Source organism: Silene latifolia, chromosome 2 (genome assembly GCF_048544455.1).
Source record: "Silene latifolia isolate original U9 population chromosome 2, ASM4854445v1, whole genome shotgun sequence".
NCBI classification, from domain to species: Eukaryota; Viridiplantae; Streptophyta; class Magnoliopsida; order Caryophyllales; family Caryophyllaceae; genus Silene; species Silene latifolia.
Window position 1 is genome coordinate 179,126,092 of NC_133527.1, and position 22,601 is coordinate 179,148,692.

General features: G+C 40.1%; 1 protein-coding gene across 1 annotated transcript; it reads left to right on the forward strand.

The window, feature by feature from the left end:
- The first annotated feature begins 15,309 nt into the window (after positions 1-15,309).
- On the forward strand, positions 15,310-22,326 carry LOC141643500 (transcription factor bHLH18-like). The gene is made up of 5 exons (XM_074452685.1): positions 15,310-15,387; positions 15,682-15,740; positions 19,298-19,720; positions 21,227-21,643; positions 21,979-22,326. Exons 2-5 carry the CDS (start codon positions 15,717-15,719, stop codon positions 22,051-22,053), a joined length of 939 nt encoding a protein of 312 aa, XP_074308786.1. The 5' UTR covers positions 15,310-15,387; positions 15,682-15,716; the 3' UTR covers positions 22,054-22,326.
- The last annotated feature ends 275 nt before the right edge of the window (positions 22,327-22,601 follow it).

Sequence of the window (22,601 nt, forward strand, 5' to 3'; positions counted from 1 at the left end):
AAAGGTGGGCTGATGAACTACCCGGCGTCCTGTGGTCCCTTAGAACCACGGAGAAAGAAGCAACGGGGTACAGTCCATTCCACCTAGTCTATGGGTCTGAAGCCGTCCTGCCAATTGAAGCAGCGGTGCCGACATTCAGAACGCAAACCTTTAACCCAGTCGAAAATGAGGAAGGCCTGAAAGCCTCCCTAGACCTGGTCGAAGAAAGCCGAGACACGGCACGGCTTAACTTGGCAGTGTATCAAAACCGAATGAGAAGAGCTTACAACCGTAGAATCCACAAAAGAGACTTAAGAGTAGGAGATCTAGTCCTAAGAAAGTCAGCCGCGACCAACAAGGGAAACATCCATGGTAAAATGACGGCCAACTGGGAAGGACCCTACAAAGTGGTTGAAGAAACGAGGCCGGGGACATACCGGCTGACAGACATGGAGGGTGTGCCTCTAATGAGCCACTGGAACACCGACAACCTTAGAAAATACTTCATATAGCGGCGGAGGTGTCCGAGACCATTGTGGGCACCCCAACGCATGATTATATCTAATGAAAAGTGTTCCAAGTTTTCCATCAAAATGAAGAATCCCCCTCCATAGTCCTACCAAAGTAGACGCCGCGGCCAAAGCCGGGCAGTCACTACCCAAGAAGAAGAGCGTATGAGCACTTGTTGAGAAACGCAATCGACCGCCCGCCAATCCGGGAGTGGCAGAGGAAGCGATCAATATGTCTATAGATACGGAAAGCAGTCAAAACGTAAACTCAGTTGCCTCGGCTAAAGCCGGGAGTGACGAGGGAAACGCGATCTGCTAACAGCAGTTGATACTCGCGAAAGCGACCAACATGCTTAGGAACGTATAAGTACGGTTGAGAAACGCAAATCGGACGCCTCGTCCAGACCGAGTGTAACAGCCCAAGGTAACCTGCTAACGTGATATTGTCCGCTCTGGGAGACACAACCCCCTCACGGCTTTAAAACGCGTCACATTAGGAAGAGGTAGCCACATGATTATAAACCATGCTTCGTTCCCCTCTTCTACCGATGTGGGAAGGTCACCTTCCCTCCTCCCCAAAGGAGAAGGCGGCGTCCTCGCGCCCACCGGCACAGCCCCGGCTCGATACCATTTGTAACAGCCCAAGGTAACTGCTAACGTGATATTGTCCGCTCTGGGAGACACAACCCCCTCACGGCTTTAAAACGCGTCACATTAGGAAGAGGTAGCCACATGATTATAAACCATGCTTCGTTCCCCTCTTCTACCGATGTGGGAAGGTCACCTTCCAAACGCGTCACATTAGGAAGAGGTAGCCACATGATTATAAACCGTGTAACAGCCCAAGGTAACCTGCTAACGTGATATTGTCCGCTCTGGGAGACACAACCCCCTCACGGCTTTAAAACGCGTCACATTAGGAAGAGGTAGCCACATGATTATAAACCATGCTTCGTTCCCCTCTTCTACCGATGTGGGAAGGTCACCTTCCCTCCTCCCCAAAGGAGAAGGCAGCGTCCTCGCTGCCCACCGGCACAGGCCCCGGCTCTGATACCATTTTAATGACCCGAGGTAACTGCTAACGTGATATTGTCCGCGGGAGACACAACCCCCTCACGGCTTTAAAACACGTCACATTAGGAAGAGGTAGCCACATGATTATAAACCATGCTTCGTTCCCCTCTTCTACCGATGTGGGAAGGTCACCTTCCGAAGGTGACCTTCCCACATCGGTAGAAGAGGGGAACGAAGCATGGTTTATAATCATGTGGCTACCTCTTCCTAATGTGACGCGTTTTAAAGCCGTGAGGGGGTGTGTCTCCCGAGCGGACAATATCACGTTAGCAGTTACCTGGGTGTAATGCAACTATGAATCTCATGGAGAGTTTGGGCGGCGGGGACAAGCCCCCTCATTAGTGTGGTTCTCTCGCCGAGAGGGGAATCCCCGATTGCGAAGAACTCTTGTCAAGCCAATTTGATTGGGGGCTTTCTTGGGAAACCTCTGAAGATTAGCATATAGATGCTAAGGCAATCGTGCTTATCATGTAAACAACAATATAACGCCACATAGTCCTAGCATGTGAATACTAGACCGACTCATACTACACTATCATGTGAATCACATAATATCCAGGAATCCAAACTTTATCAACCATAGCCGGCTTGCATCTCACCTTCTATGATTCATAGAATCATCAAACAAGAAAGGGCAATATAACAAAGACAGGCATAAGTTCTTAGTCCCGTCAATAGTCACTTTGTAACTCAAGTCTATACCACGAGGTAGGGAAGGTAATCGAACCGGTATCTTGGCTCAGCGGTTACTATTAAGAAAACATGGCCAAGAGACAACACAACCTGACCTAAAATCTCTTGCAGACCTAGACATGCGGATACACACCACCGCACCCAAGACTCACAACTTTTTTTAAAACAAAGTGAAGTGAGTACCCTAAGGACACCACCGAAGGGTCGGCTAGTACTTAAGTCGACCCCATACTATCAAAATTAGTACCGAGGTCATGCCCCAACTTGGATAAACATCCACTAGTCAGAACACAAAGGCTATCAAGCAAAGTGAACATATACTCGTCGGAGACTATAAAGACCTATCTATGATGAAGGCCGAAATACTCACCTAGGACCTAGTCCCGGCTAGTCCCAAACTTGAATACCTTAGCCCACACCACCCAAGACTCACCACACAAGTCAAGTAAGACACCCACTTAACCTTAAGAAGGCAAAAAGTCCTACTTATCAACATAAATTCTAGCATTCTATCATGTGAAAGGCTTATAATGTCTATTTACAGCATACAATCCCAACAGAATCCTCAATAAGTATTCAATACTAATTTCTAATTCTAACAATAGTAACCATATTAAAGGCTTCTTGGGGAAACTAGGGCCATTTCTACAATACAAGTCACTATTAAATTCAATAAGCTATACATGTGAACAAAAGCTTGATAAATGGCCTAAAACAAGAAAAAGGCCGATTATCTAAATCATTCAACCGAATTTTTACCCGCAACCCCAGCCCTGCGACAGGTACGGGTCAAATTGCGGCTGACCAATCACTCAATTAACTGACATCGCATCAGTCAAAGGGACTAAGGCTCAGTTTTCGGCACAATCAACAAAACATTACAATTATAGCTATAAAATTCATTTCCATACTAATATGTGAACTTGTACTTACAAAAGGCATGAATTTGACTCATATTTTCATGTGAAATAAACTACTTAAATAACATTCACAAAATCATACAAGAAAACAAAGAATGTGACATTTATTCGTCGAGTAACTCGGAATAGTTACCTTAAGCTAGCAAAGAGACAAGCAATAAACTTGAGAAAGCTTCTAAAACCCCAAAATTACTCTTCATCTTCAACCACATATGAGTCACCTAAAATAATTATGTGAAAGGACGATATTAACGAATTATCTTTATATAAAATGTGAGACGTAAATTAATTTAATTATATTTTAAATAAACCAAACTAGCGTCAAAACAATCCGTCAAAACAGCCCAACAAAACCCAGTTTTCATGCTTAAAATTTTGGGAAGGTGACCTTCCCACATCGGTAGAAGAGGGGAACGAAGCATGGTTTATAATCATGTGGCTACCTCTTCCTAATGTGACGCGTTTTAAAGCCGTGAGGGGGTTGTGTCTCCCAGAGCGGACAATATCACGTTAGCAGGTTACCTTGGGCTGTAATGCAACTATGAATCTCATGGAGAGTTTGGGCGAGCAGGGACAAGCCCCCTCATTAGTGTGGTTCTCTCGCTGAGAGGGGAATCCCCGATTGCGAAGAACTCTTGCTGAAGCCAATTCAGATTGGGGGGCTTTCTTGGGGAAACCTCTGAAGATTAGCATATAGATGCTAAGGCAATCGTGCTTATCATGTAAACAACAATATAACGCCACATAGTCCTAGCATGTGAATACTAGACCGACTCATACTACACTATCATGTGAATCACATAATATCCAGGAATCCAAACTTTATCAACCATAGCCGGCTTGCATCTCACCTTCTATGATTCATAGAATCATCAAACAAGAAAGGGCAATATAACAAAGACAGGCATAAGTTCTTAGTCCCGTCAATAGTCACTTTGTAACTCAAGTCTATACCACGAGGTAGGGAAGGTAATCGAACCGGTATCTTGGCTCAGCGGTTACTATTAAGAAAACATGGCCAAGAGACAACACAACCCCACCTAAAAATCTTGAGACCTAGACATGCGGATACACACCACCGCACCCAAGACTCACAACTTTTTTTAAAACAAAGTGAAGTGAGTACCCTAAGGACACCACCGAAGGGTCGGCTAGTACTTAAGCTGACCCCATACTATCAAAATTAGTACCTGAGGTCATGCCCCAACTTGGATAAACATCCACTAGTCAGGAACACAAAGGCTATCAAGCAGTGAACATATACTCGTCAGAGACTATAAAGACCTATCTATGATGAAGGCCGAAATACTCACCTAGGACCTAGTCCCAGCTAGTCCCAGCTTGAATACCTTAGCCCACACCACCCAAGACTCACCACACAAGTCAAGTAAGACACCCACTTAACCTTAAGAAGGCAAAAAGTCCTACTTATCAACATAAATTCTAGCATTCTATCATGTGAAAGGCTTATAATGTCTATTTACAGCATACAATCCCAACAGAATCCTCAATAAGTATTCAATACTAATTTCTAATTCTAACAATAGTAACCATATTAAAGGCTTCAGGGGAAACTAGGGCCATTTCTACAATACAAGTCACTATTAAATTCAATAAGCTATACATGTGAACAAAAGCTTGATAAATGGCCTAAAACAAGAAAAAGGCCGATTATCTAAATCATTCAACCGAATTTTTACCCGCAACCCCAGCTCTGCGACAGGTACGGGTCAAATTGCGGCTGACCAATCACTCAATTAACTGACATCGCATCAGTCAAAGGGACTAAGGCTCAGTTTTCGGCACAATCAACAAAACATTACAATTATAGCTATAAAATTCATTTCCATACTAATATGTGAACTTGTACTTACAAAAGGCATGAATTTGACTCATATTTTCATGTGAAATAAACTACTTAAATAACATTCACAAAATCATACAAGAAAACAAAGAATGTGACATTTATTCGTCGAGTAACTCGGAATAGTTACCTTAAGCTAGCAAAGAGACAAGCAATAAACTTGAGAAAGCTTCTAAAACCCCAAAATTACTCTTCATCTTCAACCACATATGAGTCACCTAAAATAATTATGTGAAAGGACGATATTAACGAATTATCTTTATATAAAATGTGAGACGTAAATTAATTTAATTATATTTTAAATAAACCAAACTAGCGTCAAAACAGCCCAACAAAACCCAGTTTTCATGCTTAAAATTTTGGGAAGGTGACCTTCCCACATCGGTAGAAGAGGGGAACGAAGCATGGTTTATAATCATGTGGCTACCTCTTCCTAATGTGACGCGTTTTAAAGCCGTGAGGGGGTTGTGTCTCCCAGAGCGGACAATATCACGTTAGCAGGTTACCTTGGGCTGTTACAAATGGTATCAGAGCCGGGGCCTGTGCCGGTGGGCAGCGAGGACGCTGCCTTCTCCTTTGGGGAGGAGGGAAGGTGACCTTCCCACATCGGTAGAAGAGGGGAACGAAGCATGGTTTATAATCATGTGGCTACCTCTTCCTAATGTGACGCGTTTTAAAGCCGTGAGGGGGTTGTGTCTCCCAGAGCGGACAATATCACGTTAGCAGGTTACCTTGGGCTGTTACACCGAGAGTGAAAGAGGAAGCAATCAACACGTCTACAGATACGAACGCTGTCGAGTCGTAACCTCGATTGCCTCGGCCAGACCGAGAGTGACGGGGACACAACGACCGATACGCTAACATGTTCACAACGGCGGTTGGGAAGCGCAAATCTGACGCCTCGGCCAGACCGAGAGTGAAGGAGGAAGCGACCGACATGCCAACATGTTTAAAAACGTTAAGTACAGTTGAGATACGCATTCTAACTGTCTCGGCCAAGCCGAAGGTAAAAACGAAAAAAAAAGCGCTCAATTAATAACGAAGGAAGACAACTGAATGAAGGATTGTGATCAAAGCCCCGGCCAAGGTCCCAATAAGGATAGCCTAAACTCAATCTACCAAAGTTTTACAAAAAAGAAGAAGGACCAACAAAAAGTATCACATTGAGACAATGAAGCGCCAAAAGGATGGCAGGGAGAGAAGGCTCAAAAGTTGGCCCCCGAACAGCTGAAGCTATCCGAAGGGCTAGGTGAGTCTGGTGACGACCGCCCGTCTCCCTATGCTTGTTGCTGCTCGCCACCACCAGCAGCATCATCATCTTTGGTGGCCGGCCCAGAAGAAGGCTTGGCAGCTTCACGTGCCCTTGCCCTTTCAGCCTCCTCTCTGGCCTCCTTCATCTTTGCAGCATGGGCCGCCTTGGCCTCAGCTTCCTCAGCAGCCTTCGCCGCCTCCGCCTTCTCCGCAGCCGCCTTCTCCGCAGCATCGGCCTTCTCATCCAGAAGCCGGTCAAATTCTTGCCACGGGAAGGAGCCTTCAGGAACGAGCTCTTTGATTGCCTCCCTGGTAGCCTCTTCAGCTTGGTCCCGGTACCGGGCACACATCTCAGGGATAATGGCAGTTTGGAGCGTCTCAATGTCATTCTCCCTCTGAGCAAGGACGGCCCTTGTATTCTTGTGCTCCTTCTCCTCGGCCGAAAGCAGGGACTTCCATCTCACCTTCTGCTCCACCATGGCCTTATAGCCGCCATCAAGCTTGTCCCGCTCTTCCCGCAGCTTAGCGGCATCAGCCAATGCAGCGTCAGCCTTGGCCCTCTCGGCTAAAACCGCCTTTTCAGCGTCCTCCCTAAGCTTTCGCTCAGCAAGGAAGCCTTTCTCAGCGGCCTGGAAGTCCTTCGCCGACTTCTCGGCCTCCTTCTTAGAGGCAGCAAGCTCGAGCCTAAGTCGTGCAAGCACAGGGGCAGCTTCAGCCATGGTCGTTTCTTGCTCTATAATATGAGCGTCGGCTAGTTCGTTCCACTTCGCCAGCTTCTTGCACAACCTTGTGCCTTCCGCCACAAGCTGAGCGGTGGAAGGCTTCAGGAAGGAGGAGTCGACGATGACATTTTGGTTGCCCGTCTGCACTGGCCGCTTCTCCAATTTTCGTTCAGTGAGAGGGACAGCCGGTGGCGGTTGATCTACAAAAAATTCAGACAGAGCATCCATGTCAACATTCATTGACATGTCAGAAAGTCTGTCATCAGGAATGCCTAATGAACCAGCTAAATCTGAGCCATAGGTTAGATCCGTACCGACCTTGGCCTTCTTGGTTGGAGGACCCTTTTCTTTACCGGCCTCGAATAATGTTAGTGGCGGAGACTCGGTCTCTTTTCTCTTATTCAAAGAAAGAGGAGCCTCCGCAATAGTGACCTCCTCCTCAACATCGATGACCACCTGCTGCTTTTGGACCACGGGGATTGAAGACTGAGCCGGAGTTGACGCCGTCGCCGCCATAGACGTTGTCTTTGGTTTGCGGCGCGGCACGTTACTGGCAACCTTCGCCTGAGCCGCCGTCACATCCAGTGCCTTCAACTGCTGGTCCATGAGTTCGTTAGGAGCCGGTCGGCGATCACGTGTCTGGGCCTTAGGATGCGGGTCAACAACTCTCCCGTTCTCGTCAAGTCCCAACCTCTGGAGAGCAGAGAGACGGGCGATCAGGGCCAAATCGGTCGCAAAAGAAACAAAGCGGGGAGTTAAACAAAGGAAATAAACCAAGATTAAAAAAAACAGAAACATAAAAAGCAAAGATGGGCCTCACACCGACCCCACTCACCCCGTTCGAGGGCCGGTATGAGGCCGACGTGGCAGAGCAGCTCATCCTGAAGAACGATCTGCGTCGGGGGCATCCATCCCTTCGGCGTCCCATCCTTCTCGGCCTCAAACAGCTTCATCGCCCGTTTTTCGTCCTCATTAAGATAGACCCTGCTAGCGTCCATCTTAAGCTTACTCCGGGAGACATATTTGTCATGCTCCCCTTGGTTCTCACACCGCAAATTGGCGCGGCTCTGAAAGGACCGGGGCAGCGGATAGTCCTCCGGAACCTCAACGTATACCCACCGCCCCTTCCAGTCCTTGCAAGAAGTCAGCTTAGAGACGGTGATATAGCCCGGCTCAGTCTGAATGCTATACCACCCCGTGCCACCTACGACATTCTGTCGAAGGTGGTGAATCCGGCGAAAGACGTTCACCGTTGGGGTCTCCCCTTTGAAAAGACACAACCATACAAAACCAACAATTGTCCTGATGGCCAACGGATGCAGTTGGGCCACGGCAACATTCATGGCTTTAATAATGGCCGCAACGTGTTCATTCAGAGGAAACCGGAGCCCATACTCCAGGTGTTTGATGTATACGGCGATACAACCCGTGGGAGGGCAACAGACGGCCTGACCCTCCTCAGGAATAACAATTTTATACTCCCTGCCGAAGGAGAAATGGTGTTCAAAAAGTTCAGAGCCGGAGCAGCTAGCGAACTTATTCGTCCAGGCACGATCAGGACCGATCGAGCAGGCATCACCATGACCCGAAACAAGCGGCCTCCCTACGGCAGAAGGGGTCACCTCATCATCATCATCATCATCAATACCCTCCATATATCTCTCATCGATTTCGGGAGAAGGAGACATGGGACCCCCAAACCTTATTGGGGTGACGGCAAGCGGCTCCTGCTCATCAGGATGCGACGGTTCGCCCCGGCCTTGGAAATCGGGTCCAAAGATCGCGAGAAGACATGACAACAAATACTTAACAAATAAAAGTTGAAAAAATTTGTTTGTTTACCTTGGAAAAGTGTTACGCCGAGTAACGCTTTGAAGACTAGAGAGAAGTTTCGTCGAAGAAAGCTAGAGAGAAGAAATTTTTTTGAGAAAGTGAATTTTTGGTGGCCAAAATCAGGGGCTAACTGCTCTATTTATAGAGCAAAGCCCATGAAACGGACCAATCAGGGCAAAGCCCATGAAGCGTCAACCAATCAACACCGAGCCACGTGTCAAGCATGCAGCCATGGAATGTCAATCGACAAACAGTTACAAATCTTCTTCAACACGCTCATTGACAGAATGCCAATCGACGTATCTTCTTCAACACACTCCTTGGTATCTACTTGCCAAACGGCCCGCTGTTCAACCAAGCTTGCGGCAAAGACGGGCCGGGGCAATCAAAAGCACACGGCACTCTCAACCTCGGTCTCAGCCAGCGCCATTTTCTTTTCAATATTTGATGTCCATTACACATCCATGTGGAGGGGGGATATGATACGGCCTTAGCAGAACCAAGCCGAGGAAGAAGAAGCCGGGGAAGAAATTCAACTTGCGCAGAATACGCTCAACACTCATCGAAGGTCCATACCACGACATAGACTACGCTGGGGGCAAATTGATGGGGCATATTCTGCACCCGCTGACCGAGTCAACATATTGAGCAAGGTCAAAGATATCCACAGTAAGTCAACGTATTAGATGACCCCTAACCGACGCAAAGCCGACCCGGTCGGCTGTCACTGGGTCTCGGCTAGGAAACTAACCAGCCGGGAGGCATATCCGCGTACTCACATCCAAGTCCCCTCGGCGTGGAGTCAACCAGGTCAGCCGGCCAGACATGGGTCCCTCGGCCGAGGGTAGATCAGTCTTTCCACCTGCTCTGCCACTTGGCCACTACGTGACAAAAGGTGAAAATCTATAAATACTCCACTTCTCTCATTGAGAAAAGGATCCGAAAATAATCCACAATTCACCCATAAACTCACTATTCATCTGGTATTAACTCCCTTATCTCTCTACAATATACTTTGCCAAGTAACACACAACTTAATCTCTTTAAGTTTACTGACTTGAGCGTCGGAGTGAGTTCGCTCGGTACCAAGCCGAGCCCTCAGTTTGTTCATTGTTTCAGGAGAGGCCGAAAGGAAGAGTCAAGCAAAGTCATCATTCTACAAGCTTACGTGGTAACAAATCCTGCTCCGGAATTACACCCGGAACAGAAGTAATTCCCAAACACAATTAGCCGCTCGAATTGCTCTTGAAACACTTGTTCGTGAACAGGCTGAACAAATGGCGGCAATACAAAAGGCTTGGGCTGAAATGCAAACATCTCAACCCCCAAACACGTGTTCACAATTTCCTCCACATAGGCGGGATGACTTTCCGGATGGTGGACACGGGTTTGGAGATGGTAATTTTAGAGCGCAAAGGTGGAATTTTATCTCCCCATTTGCATTCTCTCTCTTCAAATGGACCTCCTCATTGTTGCACTAAGCTCCCCAAATATTGGGGCTCCTCTACTTTTAGAGGAGGTTCCCAAAACAAAAAGCAAGGCATATTGGTGTGCCTTTTGGGTAGGTTCCCATATTTTATAGGTAAATTTATGTTTTTGGGGAACCTCATTATTGCAAAGATGTAATTATGAAATGAGAAGGGTAGATGAAAAAGTTTGTGGAAAATGAGGTAGACGAATGAGAAAAGAAAAGATAAAATATGGGGCACCTCACCTTTGCGGATGCTCTTATTGAGCCTCTACGTTAGAGCCTTTAGGTTATAGCCTTTAGGTTAGAGCCTTTAGGTTAGATTAGTGCTGTCGTCTAGTATGGACTATGAAAAAACATTGGTGATTTGTGTTTAATTAGTAAGACAATGTGTGAATTTGACCGACTTTTTATGTAAAAAATTTGCGTTGCTCTCTCTTTTGTTGTCTATTGATTCCCACAATAGCGGTCGACGTGAAAATGGATTCCCGCTTGGCGGTCGACGATTTTATGTGTTTTGCAGGTTTTGGTTGTATTTGAAACGATGCAAAAAACGCATTGTGGCTGTATTTGAAACGATGCAAAAAACGCATCGTGGCTGGGCAGCAAGCTGTTGTTTCCAGGCCTGATTTTTAATATAACTGACGGAAATTCCGTCAGTAATACAAAAATACCGACGGAATTTCCGTCACTGCCTTTTCCTCCCCATTCTTCCAGATTTAACCAGAACGTGCCACGTGTCCAAAGAACTGGCGGAATTTCCGTCGGTAATAACAAAAAACTGACGGAATTTCCGTCACTACCAACATTTTTATGTGTTTCAGTTGGGTGTCAAAAAATTGCCACGTGTCTTTTACTGACGGAAAACCCGTCAGTATTATCATTTACTTACGGGATTTCCGTCAATTCCCAGCTACAAATAGGGACGGTTTTCCAGTCAGTGTTCCGTCGGTATTTCAATTTCCTGACGGAACTTCCGTCAGGACACGTTTTTTAGTGACGACTGACTCTGGTTTCTGACGGAATTTCCGTCAGGAGATTGAAATACCGATGGAAAAACCGTCATTATGGTCTAATTTTTTCCGTCGGTTTTCCGCATTTTCGTTGTAGTGGATTGAGTAGAATGATGCGCGGGATTTAGCACGTCCCAATGAGTATCTCTAATTTTTTTTTTTTTTTAAAATTCGTTTGAATTTTTAATAGATGTAATTTTTATCGAAAATTAACTCAAACAAAAACAAATTACGCAGCAAGCTTTTTGAAATGGCTCAGTCTCACACTTTGAGACCTACGTTCATTATTTTGTTATCTATACTTTAGTACTGAACCTAGATTATATGTATTAATAACTTATATCCAACGATTAACTCTAATCGTTCACATGCAGTGGTGGAGTTAAGGGGGGCTAGCAGGGGCGGTCGCCTTCCGGGAGTCGAGTTTTTCGAAATTTTTAGTTAAATTTTTCAAAAAACATTCGAGTGTGCCTTACAATATTACCCATTCGCCCCTCCTAAATTTTTTCGGTTTCCCTAAGCTTGAATCCTAGCTCCGCCACTAATCACATGATTATCAAGTTATTCAGTTTCTAAATTAAGTTAAGACAACTTAATCTAAAACACAATTCTCTTAAGTAATTGTCTTTCATCTTCAAGACAAATACAGAAGTGAAATCTGTACTCTAAACAAGTACTAAAACAATTAAAAAATAATTAAGCACCGAATACAAATGACAACTTTTCAAAGAACCCTTTCCTTAATTTTGTTAAAAGACGTACTTTTAAAACAATTTTACATATCTTTCTAGCAATTTCCTTTATGTTTGTGTACAAAGACGTAAATTATGCAACAATTTTTTAGATATCGAGATGTATGTTTAGGCCGAATTCTCGTATAATATGGGTATATTTGTCTTAAATTTTTACATATCCGAGAAAAATATGTTATTTTGATCCGTTTTAATTTTAACACAAATATATTTTGACCCGTTTTAATTTTAACACAAATATATCAGCTTCTTATTTCATAAATTACTGTAGCTGGTAATCTGGTATTGCTCTACAGTCCCTAATCACACAATCATTAATCACATTAACACGTCATTAGCCATTTAGCCGTCCAGAATTAGGGGCAGAGACCGCAGACACGTTTAAAGAACGAAGGGCAGTGGTCTAAAATAATTTGTGCTAATTATTTTACGGAGCATATCAAGAATGAAAGAGTCAGGTAAAACGTGATCGCACGTAAAGCCAACCTAGACGGAATTTGATCAACAAATTCACGTTAACCAAAACCAGCCTACCAGATTAATATATTTAATTAACGGTACGGTACCACTAGCGAACTAGCCTTTTTTACAATAATTGGTAAAAACAAAAAACTTTGAATTATTGTTCTCATGGAAAAAAAGCTTTTAATTATTGACGTTGATACGCATAATTCACAAAGGACATGAAAAATTTGCTTCTATGTCTCTAAATAACACTATTTTACGAGTTACGATGATAATTCATGAGCAGATCAACTAATAAGAAGTTGTTTTAGTTTAACTAAAAGTCTTGTGTTTGCGTCTTAACTCCTAAAAATGCAGGACCTGTTTAATAATACTCATTTGTAAATTTGTTTAGGATTATTTTACAAGAATATTAATCTAAAGTACTAGTTTCGAACTTGCTACTTTAACTTGTTATAAACTATATTAATAAATGCATATGCAATATTTAAAAATTTCAATAATTATTAAAACGCCTACATAATGATATTATCACATAAAGTTGTCAATTATTAAAGTAGCTGGGGGATCCGGTGTGTATTTAACACACATAAGAGAGGTAAGAATGTAAGATGGTAATTGTAGCAGGTATGTAATCTCTCATTTCTCTCTTGGAAAAGTACTGGACCTCTCCAGTTATTGGAGAGGATCCTATCTCCTTTTATACCGTGCTATAACCCAAGTTCCACTTGGAGGGGTATTGTGGGGGACGAGGGAGGGGCTGATGCTGGGTTCTAGAAGACGGATTGGAGACGGGAAGGGTACCTACATTTAGCGAGATGCGTGGCTTCCTACCAGCAAAATGGTGGAGTGTTGTCTCCATTGTGGGAGGTGCTGAAATGGCGAAGGTGGGAGAGGTCTACTAGTGATGGGCACGGGCGGGATAAGCATAAGCTTGAAGCGCACTTCCTGTCGTTTGAGAGGGATCGAGTGAGGAATGTTAAGTTAGGCAGGACGGTTCGAGGAGATTCTTGGTGTTGGTGTTAGTTTGGAATAGGATGAGAATTATAGTGTTAAGTCGGCTTATAAGCTGTTGAAAGGGGTCGACTTTAGCATGGTAGAGCCGTCGACCTTATTTGCAGTAACAAAATTTTGAAAGAAATGAACTCCTACATAATTCACTGCTTCTGTTCTACCTTCACATTGTTCCTACGACTTCTGTGCATATTACTTGTGACTGTAAATTGCAAGTATTGTCCTGTACTTGGCAGTGGTCAGATTTGGCACTGCTATTCCAGCTGATTATTCGACAAAGTGCGTAAAGCCGCACACAGAAGCTAACCCAGTACTTTCAATTCACGAGATGTCACGACTATTTTAATATTTGAATAAGGTTAAACGTGCATCTAGCATTAAGGTTTTAATTCAATATTATGTAAGGGGACTTTTAATTTCATCGATTGTGGTTATTCATTATTTAATCTGAAGCAAATGGGAGATCTCAAATTATGTCTAAGCCTGTGACGTGAGACAAAATTTTACAAGAAGACATGCAAGTGGGAGATCGCAAATTTGTGACTGTCGTCATAAGTAACACGGACTGTATATCAAATATGATCTCCAAAAATGAAGGCCCTACGTCGTCACTCCTCTCACACATGGTGGTAGATAGACACCCCTAGGCCCTAGTCCACTAACCTTATTACTCTCTCCTATTCACTATATTCTTCCCCTTTTCTTTTTGCACAAGAAATAAAAAAGTGAATTTGAACCACACAAAACACACTACCCTACATGCAATTTAATTTGGACCACAAAAATCAACCCAAAAAAGGAAATAGGGAAGAAAATCCGAATAATCCGAATAAGGAAATAGGGAAGAATATAGTGAATAGGAGGGAGTATTACTTTGCTTGAAACAAATATTCATAGTTTAATTGTGTATGAGTAGTGGCATGTACTATTTAACGACACGTACAATTAATAAAATAAAATTTATTATAAATTTTATAAAAAAAAAAGTGTTGACTGTATCTAGTGACGGGTTTATACCCAAGTTCCAACACATAGTACTGATACTGATACAACATTACAACCAAGGGATGTCAATGGATCGGGTTCGGGTCGGGTAAGCCTCATCCGTCATCCATCCGTCTTTTTAAAATCTCATCCAACCCGTCCGTCATCCGTGAAACATATCATCCGTCATCCATCCATCCATCATCCATGGATGAAACGGGTGGATCGGGTGATAAACGGGTGTTGTGCATTTATAATTTCAAGTTTAAAAAAATGATGTTTTTTTTTTCTCTACAAAAATAAAGTTAGAAAATTAATTTAGTTTAACTTTCTAGTGGGTAGGCTTACAAAATATTTATATTGAGAGTAGAAAAATATGAAAATTTAAATATTTTACTAGCTTCATTCAACTTTTATCATCCCACTTCAATATAATACTCCTCTTATTTATTAGAGAAATGGGGTGATAATTGTTGAATGGAGGGAGTATATCTTAATAATGTGTTATATGTAAAAAAAATTAAATAAAAAATAATAAAATCGGGTGATGGATGGATGGCGGGTGAAATTTCTTCATCCAACCCATCCGTCATCCACATCCGTTTCATCCGTCATCCATCCATCATCCATTTAAATCGGGTTTTCATCCATCTTTTAGGATCGGGTGGATCGGATTTTGATGGATGCGGGTGAAATTGACATCCCTATAATAAATACAACCTCAACACTTTCTATAAATAGAAGAGCTAGAAACCCGCTTGGTTCGCATATTAACTCCAACCATCGGTTCATCAAACACACAATCTCTCAGGGCTCCTAATCTCCTACACCTTTCTTATTCTCAAGGTACATTATATCATACTCGATTACTTGTACTTGCTTTACTCTGTTTCACAATGTACTCTGTAAGAGTTTGAATCATCCTTCTAATCATTTATTTACCTTTAGCTAAAATACAATCAAATGATGAAGAGACGGATGTAGAATTGTAGACTCAAAACTTTTGTTGTATTAGGCACTGTGCGTTATTTGCGCCTCGTCTTCGCATTCTATTGCAAATATATTTTCTTGAAGATAAATAATAATGTTACTAATAAGAATGGTTGGTTATTCTTTCTTGTATCATGACATCATATACAGGGAAACTACATATACACACTACGTACCTGCTGATCATGGTAGCTTGGTTATCAGAATTGGTAATTGTTTTTCACTCATTGTTTCATTTAAATATTAATTCCAACATTCTACTTTTATTGTCCTATTTTTGTTATTTCATATTTCAAATTAATTAGTAAAAATAGTGAACTTTCCATTATACATTTATACTCGCTCCTAGTTAAATAACTTCTTCTTTTTCGTTTTACTTATATTTTGTATTTAAGTTTATTAATCAAGAGGCATTTATGGTATTTCACCAATTTTTTAATTTTGTTTTTGTGAGAGTAATTTTGATTCAAGTGGAGTATCCATCTTAAATCTTAAAATAGATTACATACTATTACGCGGTCTAAATAGAGATAATTTTTGACATTTTCTAGATAACTTGACATATAATTTGATATGTATTGAACCCGTTTTAAAGTTTATCAAGAATTTATGACCAAACAAATATATATAATTGAAATGAGTGTCTTGTAATGTAATAATACTCATATATTTCTATATTTTCAATTTTTTTTAACTTAATAATACAAATCGATCACAAATTATGAAAAAATAGGAAAATAGAACTAAGTTATGAAACGAGAACTGTTACCGACCTTCTCCTTTTACAACCGTTTCAATAAAATACGTGTATGTTGGTGTTTTCCTTGAGATAATGTCAACTAAGATTATGGAAATACTCCGTATATGTTAGTTTAATACGGAGTGTATGAAGTCGCTATATGTATAGCCCGCCATTACTTTACTCTGGGAATTAATTAAGCACAACATTTATTTCATTCTGTACCCTAAACCTGAATGCCTCTACAATCTACATTGAGTATTTATTTGTACTCCGTACGATTAATATATACGAGTAGTATCATTCAGATACTTCATTCACTCTAATTTATTGCCCCTGTCTCGAAAGAAGAAAATATCGAACGTCAAACTTTCATTTAATACAGTTCTGACTAAAGATAAAAAGTTGTCTAGGGGAAAAAAAACCGGAAATCTTTATTCACAAAATCTCATTAAGACGGGCAGGCCAGACGGGCACTATTCGTCATAAGTTGGGCAAGTGACAATATATATGGGTGCTCCATTTTCCCTTCCACATGTCAACCCACTTGCTTTATTGTGAGAGGTCTTCAGCTTGTGACGGATATTGTCCGTCATAAGCAAGAAACTTTAATCTTTATTTAGTTGATCTTTCGTTATAATTGTCTATAATCGCTTTTTAAGCATAAAACGAATCAAATACTCCCTCCTATTCTAAATAACTCTCCCTATTTCCTTTTTCGTCTATTCACAATATTCTCCCTATTTCCTTATTTGACAAACTTTTATACTTATTTTAATCACTCCACCCTACAACAATACCCCACAATACTCATACTTTACCTTATTTTAATCACTTTACCCCACAACAATTCTTATTTTAATCACTTTATCCCACAACAATACTTATTTTAATCACACAATACCTTCCCTCTCTCCAATCTCCTACCCCACTCCAATACTTTATCATATAATACTCCCCTCCCTTAATTCTCGTGCTCTCCATGAAAGGGGAGAGTTATGTAGAATAGGAGGGAGTACTATTTTATATATAAGTCGATATAATAAGAGTTTGTATTTAACATTTTCTATCAGGGGCGTCTTAAAACAAATAGAGGCCCAGTGCGAAACGGAAAAATGAGGCCCCAAAATGAATGCACAAGTATATCATACTTCGAGATTTGTATTGAATTTCATTAATAAAAGCTTATAATACAGTGACCAAAAGCGGAGGCCCGGTTCCCACGTCCGTGGTTGCCCGTGGCCTTAGACACCCCTGTTTTCTATGCATTTTATTATTCCTCTCATCTATCTATTTAAACCATTTTATTGTTTATGACAGATCGTTTCATAAGTTTGAGAAGGGTTGAGTAGTACAAAGACACAATTTGTAACTCCCAGTCTCCCATGTCTTGCATGCATACCCCATTTTCAAAACTCTCTTTGTAAATTCCTAAAAAATTCCCTCTTTTTTTACTTACCCTTTTCTTAATTAATTTTTCCAAAAGGTTACGTTTATGAAAGACTCCGTAGAAGATATTCAAGTAGACATCTGTAAGGCATAAGTTTATATGGCTACCCAACTTTTGTAGTTGGGCATATTTAAGTCACAAAATTTCATTGAAGACTGACGATATTTGTCACAAGCTTGTGACGGATACCGTTTTCTCTCACAAATACCCATTGAGAGGTGGGTGAGAAGCACATGGGAGGTGCCTCACCTTGTCCCCTCTCTCTTTTTGTGAGAGGTCATAGCTTGTGACGGGATTAGTCCGTCACAAGCAAGACTGGCTGTATTCGAGTAGGCATCAGTTTTAATGAATGTAAAGTTTAGAAATTAGGCGATGAGGTACACTTTCACCTTCTCGTACAAATGTATGACAGTATGATGCATGTATTTTTACTTTTTAAGGTTGTTATTTAAGAGTATTTATGGGTTTATTCATTATAAGGGCGTTTAAACTATAAATAATACTGTATGATCATGAGACAAATTTTCATGTCATTTGATCAAATAGTCCACTATATTTTTCCTTAAGGATACAACATAATGTTTTGTTTAATTAACTTCTGCCCGTTTTACCATTCTCACTTAAATTTGTAAGGGTGATTTTGGTAAGTAGAAAGAGTATGAACTATGAACTATGAAAAAATGGACTAAATGTAGAAGATAGCTTCATATAAATAAAATTAATGCAGCAATTCTCTTGCACCGACAATCTTTTGAAAGTTTTTGGCAAATATTGAACACTTTATGATAAATAGTGATCACTTTAAAAAGTTGATACTCCCTCTGTCCCGGTCATTTGTTGTCCTTTTCTATTTTTGGGTGTCTCAGTCATTTGTTGTCCTTTCTATTTTAAGAATGAATTTGATGAGTAATTTGATCATTCTTATTCAATTTGTTCCACTTGTCATTTAGTTATTGGTCCTCTACTCTTTTCTTGGTCTTTGTGCCAAAACCAAAGGACAACAATTGACCGGGACGGAGGGAGTATTTTTTTGTCAAAAAATGGGGCAAAAAGTTTGAAAAGTGTCTAGGTCCATCTCATAAAAATCCTCTTATACAAGAGTTATGTTAGCCATGTTCACACATTCACACCTTCTATAGGAAAAATTCATTAAATGCATAGAGATTTTGAAGATAGATGCCACTTAAGAGATAGTAAAAGACACCGGAAAATCGGAAACTATTGAAAACAAGCAATAATTTCCGGGACACCAGCAAAGATGAACTTCATAAATCAAAGAGTAACTAACTACATTGATTAGTACTGCACAATTAGCATTGTGATGACCTATCTTTTTGTATACACAATTATTATGGTTTATCTCACAGCATGACACGGTCATTTCATTAATAGACCGTCCTACACTATAAAACCATCTCACACATTGATTATTGTTTTTTTTTTGACGTAAATAAATATCCATCTTTGTTATAGGTGTCATATATCCATTCTACAGATTTAACGCACTCACTCATTTCTCGAAAATTGGTTAAAATTTATAATTATATATCTTTCCTTAATAATTTTGTTTTTATTAGGAAATGTCATGGAATGAAGACCCAAATCTAAGCAATAATAACAATGATGGGGACATGGACACACTTAGTGAAGAGCTAGCAGCTGTACTTGGAGACGACTTCTCTTTCACTAATTTTAATTGCACTACACAAAATCCTACCAACTTATTAGGTCAATGTGACAATATTAATTTTCCTAGCTATGATTATTCTCCAACTTCAATTGAACCAATTATGACAAACAATCAACACCCAAATATTAATAATATTGGTACCAAGAATTCTAGTGTTTCTAGTGATGAACATGTAGCTAAAACAAGTGGGAGAAAGAGGAAAAGAGACCCAGAGCAGGTTCAAGGTCATATTCTAGCGGAGAGGAAGCGAAGGGAGTTGCTTTCCCAGCACTTTATCGCTCTTTCTGCCATGGTTCCTGGCTTAAAAAAGGTACATATTTGTGTTCAGCCTTTTTTAATATGCTCTATAGTTAAATAAGGTTAAATACAAATAGAAAAGAGACATTTTATGTAAAAATAAGAAGACCTAAATTTTTTTAAAGTTACCTAGATGCAAATTTACTTCTCAATTCAACTAGTTTTAATTATTTATTTATTTTTAATTAAGATAAAAGTATAATTTATTAGTTAATGAGGTTGAGTTGATGATTTAGTTTATTATTGATGAAAAGTTTCTTATTTTGGGTGGGGATAGGTTCATAGATTACACTACTAAATTTAAGTTAAAGGTAATAATTGATAAATCCCTATTGATCACTTATTTCACGAAAAGACAAATCCCATGATTTAGGTCCTTTGTGTTTATTATTTAGTGCGTCTTGCTTTAGACAGACCTTTTTGGTCTGAAATACTAAGACGGGATTTTGTAACCATTTTATAGTTAAATGTGACCACCATTGAAAAACCAGTTACCATAAGCTGCAACACTGCCTATACCATTGTGGTTACATTTAACTATAAAATGTTCACATATGTCCGTCTGAAAAATAAGACGAAAAGTGTCCGTTTGAAACAAAAATTTACCTTATTAGATAGGTTGAAGAAAATGACAGCCATTACAAAAACAACGTGGAGTAATAGTCTATGAGCAATTGTAATAAATAAATAAATAATAATGCGACTCTTACCAATTATCATGATCAATTGGTCTTCCTTGTGACGGGTCACTATTTGTGAGTTAAAATGGTAACAAAATGGGTTAGTGGAGAAAGGGGACCACATGAATAGTGTTGCAGAGAGAAAAAAAGTGGGTACTTTGTGAGTTAAAATGGTATCCATCATTTAAGAGTGACGGATATGTGCCGTCACAAATGAGAATTTGTGTACCATGATACATTGATACTCGGTAAATGATAAAGTGAATCTATCTGTACCGAGTATTGTATCAAATCGGTTATTAAGTCTCCCTTAAAACAGTACTATCTTACACTCAAAACGGGAAAATATATACCATTTGTGTAGATAAAAATGTATAAAGAAAAACAATATATTTGTCTCATATACAGTTACGCACAAATGGTATGGTATTAACCAATCTGAAGTTTAAGATAAAATGATGGATAGTACCGTCTTAAATGAAGCTTTGTGCAAATCGTCTAACTATAAATTTATGGTGATCAATGATGACGATACTATACAAGCGCTATTATTTTTTAATTTTTTTGATCTAGAGGGAGTCATAAGGACGAATTTATTGCGAAAATGATTTGAACTCAGATCATAGGTACGAATACTCATGACTCGCCAATTATGCTAGTTGACATATGCACTATCAATAATGGGATAATATCACTAGACTTCTAAATATTGTAGGGAAATTTAATTATAAACTTCTAGATATGTAACTTTCATAATTTTTTTTAAAAAAAATGTACGACGATCCATAAATTATCAAATCTAGCTCAAGTAATGACTACCACTTGGAATATTTATACAGATAGACAAAACATCGATTCTGGAAGAGGCGATCAAGCACTTACAACAAATGCAAGATAGAGTAAAGACACTAGAGGAAGCCATATCGAAACAAGTTTTGGGATCAATAATGGTGGTTAACAGAAAGCCATTAGTTATGAACAAAGACGATGAAAGTGTTGTAGAAAATGGTAACGGTTCTGTTATTTCTTCGGGAGGAAGTGACGACGGCGACGATGGTAATCAACAACGGACTGAACTCCCGGAAATAGAAGTTAAGCTGACGCCCAAAACACTTCTCTTGAAAATTTGCTGCGTTAGAAGGAAAGGTATCTTGGGTACAATTTATAGAGAGGTTGAAATTCGTGGCATGATTGTTCTTAATAGTAACGTCATGGTTTTTGAAACCTCAACCTTGGACATTACCATCCTTGCCAAGGTAATTTTTTTTACACAAGTTCTTATTTAAAATGGGCACTATCTATTTAAGTTTAAAACCAATCAAATATATATCAGATCACATATTGTCTAGGAAGTGTTAAAAGATTTGTCTTTATTATCACCATGTGTTAATATTCGGATAATATCTGTGCTAAACAAGGTAATTTTTTGGTTCATGTTAAGACGATATCACCCCGGTCAGCAATTATCATTATTTGAGTTTCTCCTTAAGAAAAACAGTTGATATTTGATAAAACTAATGATCGGGACGAAGGTGTTGCATCTTTGTTACGGAATATTCCAATTTTGTAATCCACGTTTAAATGGCTACAGATTGAAAAAGCAGAGGGGTATGATAAACAAGTGAAGGATCTCTTAAGAACTCTACATTCAACCCTTCGAGTTTAATTAATTTCCGGATAATGCGGTCTTTGAAGCATGTTTACATCATTTATTTTTTCAAATAAAGCATTGCCCTAAGCAAGGATTGCACTTGGATTGAACAAGGATGATCGAAGATTCAAAGGGAAATGTGTTAAATGTTTTTTAGGCTTTTATTTTAGTTCCATGCACTTTTTGAGTACTATTGTAGTCACTGGTGGAGCGAGTGGGTAGCAGGGACGCCCACCTCCGCTGAAATTTATAAAATTCGAAGTTTTTAGTCAAATTTAACTTAAGAAATTTATCGTTCGCCCCTTCTCAAAAAATTTCACCCCCTAATGGAGAATCTTGGATCCGCCAATGATTATTGTTCTCTACATGTACCTTTGCGGGTTTTGGCTAAAACTATCGAAAATAATTAACTATTATAAGTTTTATATTATGATAGTTTTTTGCCATTGTTTTGTCATTATGAATTTTACTCCTTTATGTATAATTTTTTCAATTCTATTCTTCTGATAATTTTCATATTCTTTATTCTTTCACTCAACCCGTTAAAAATATAAAATTCAATC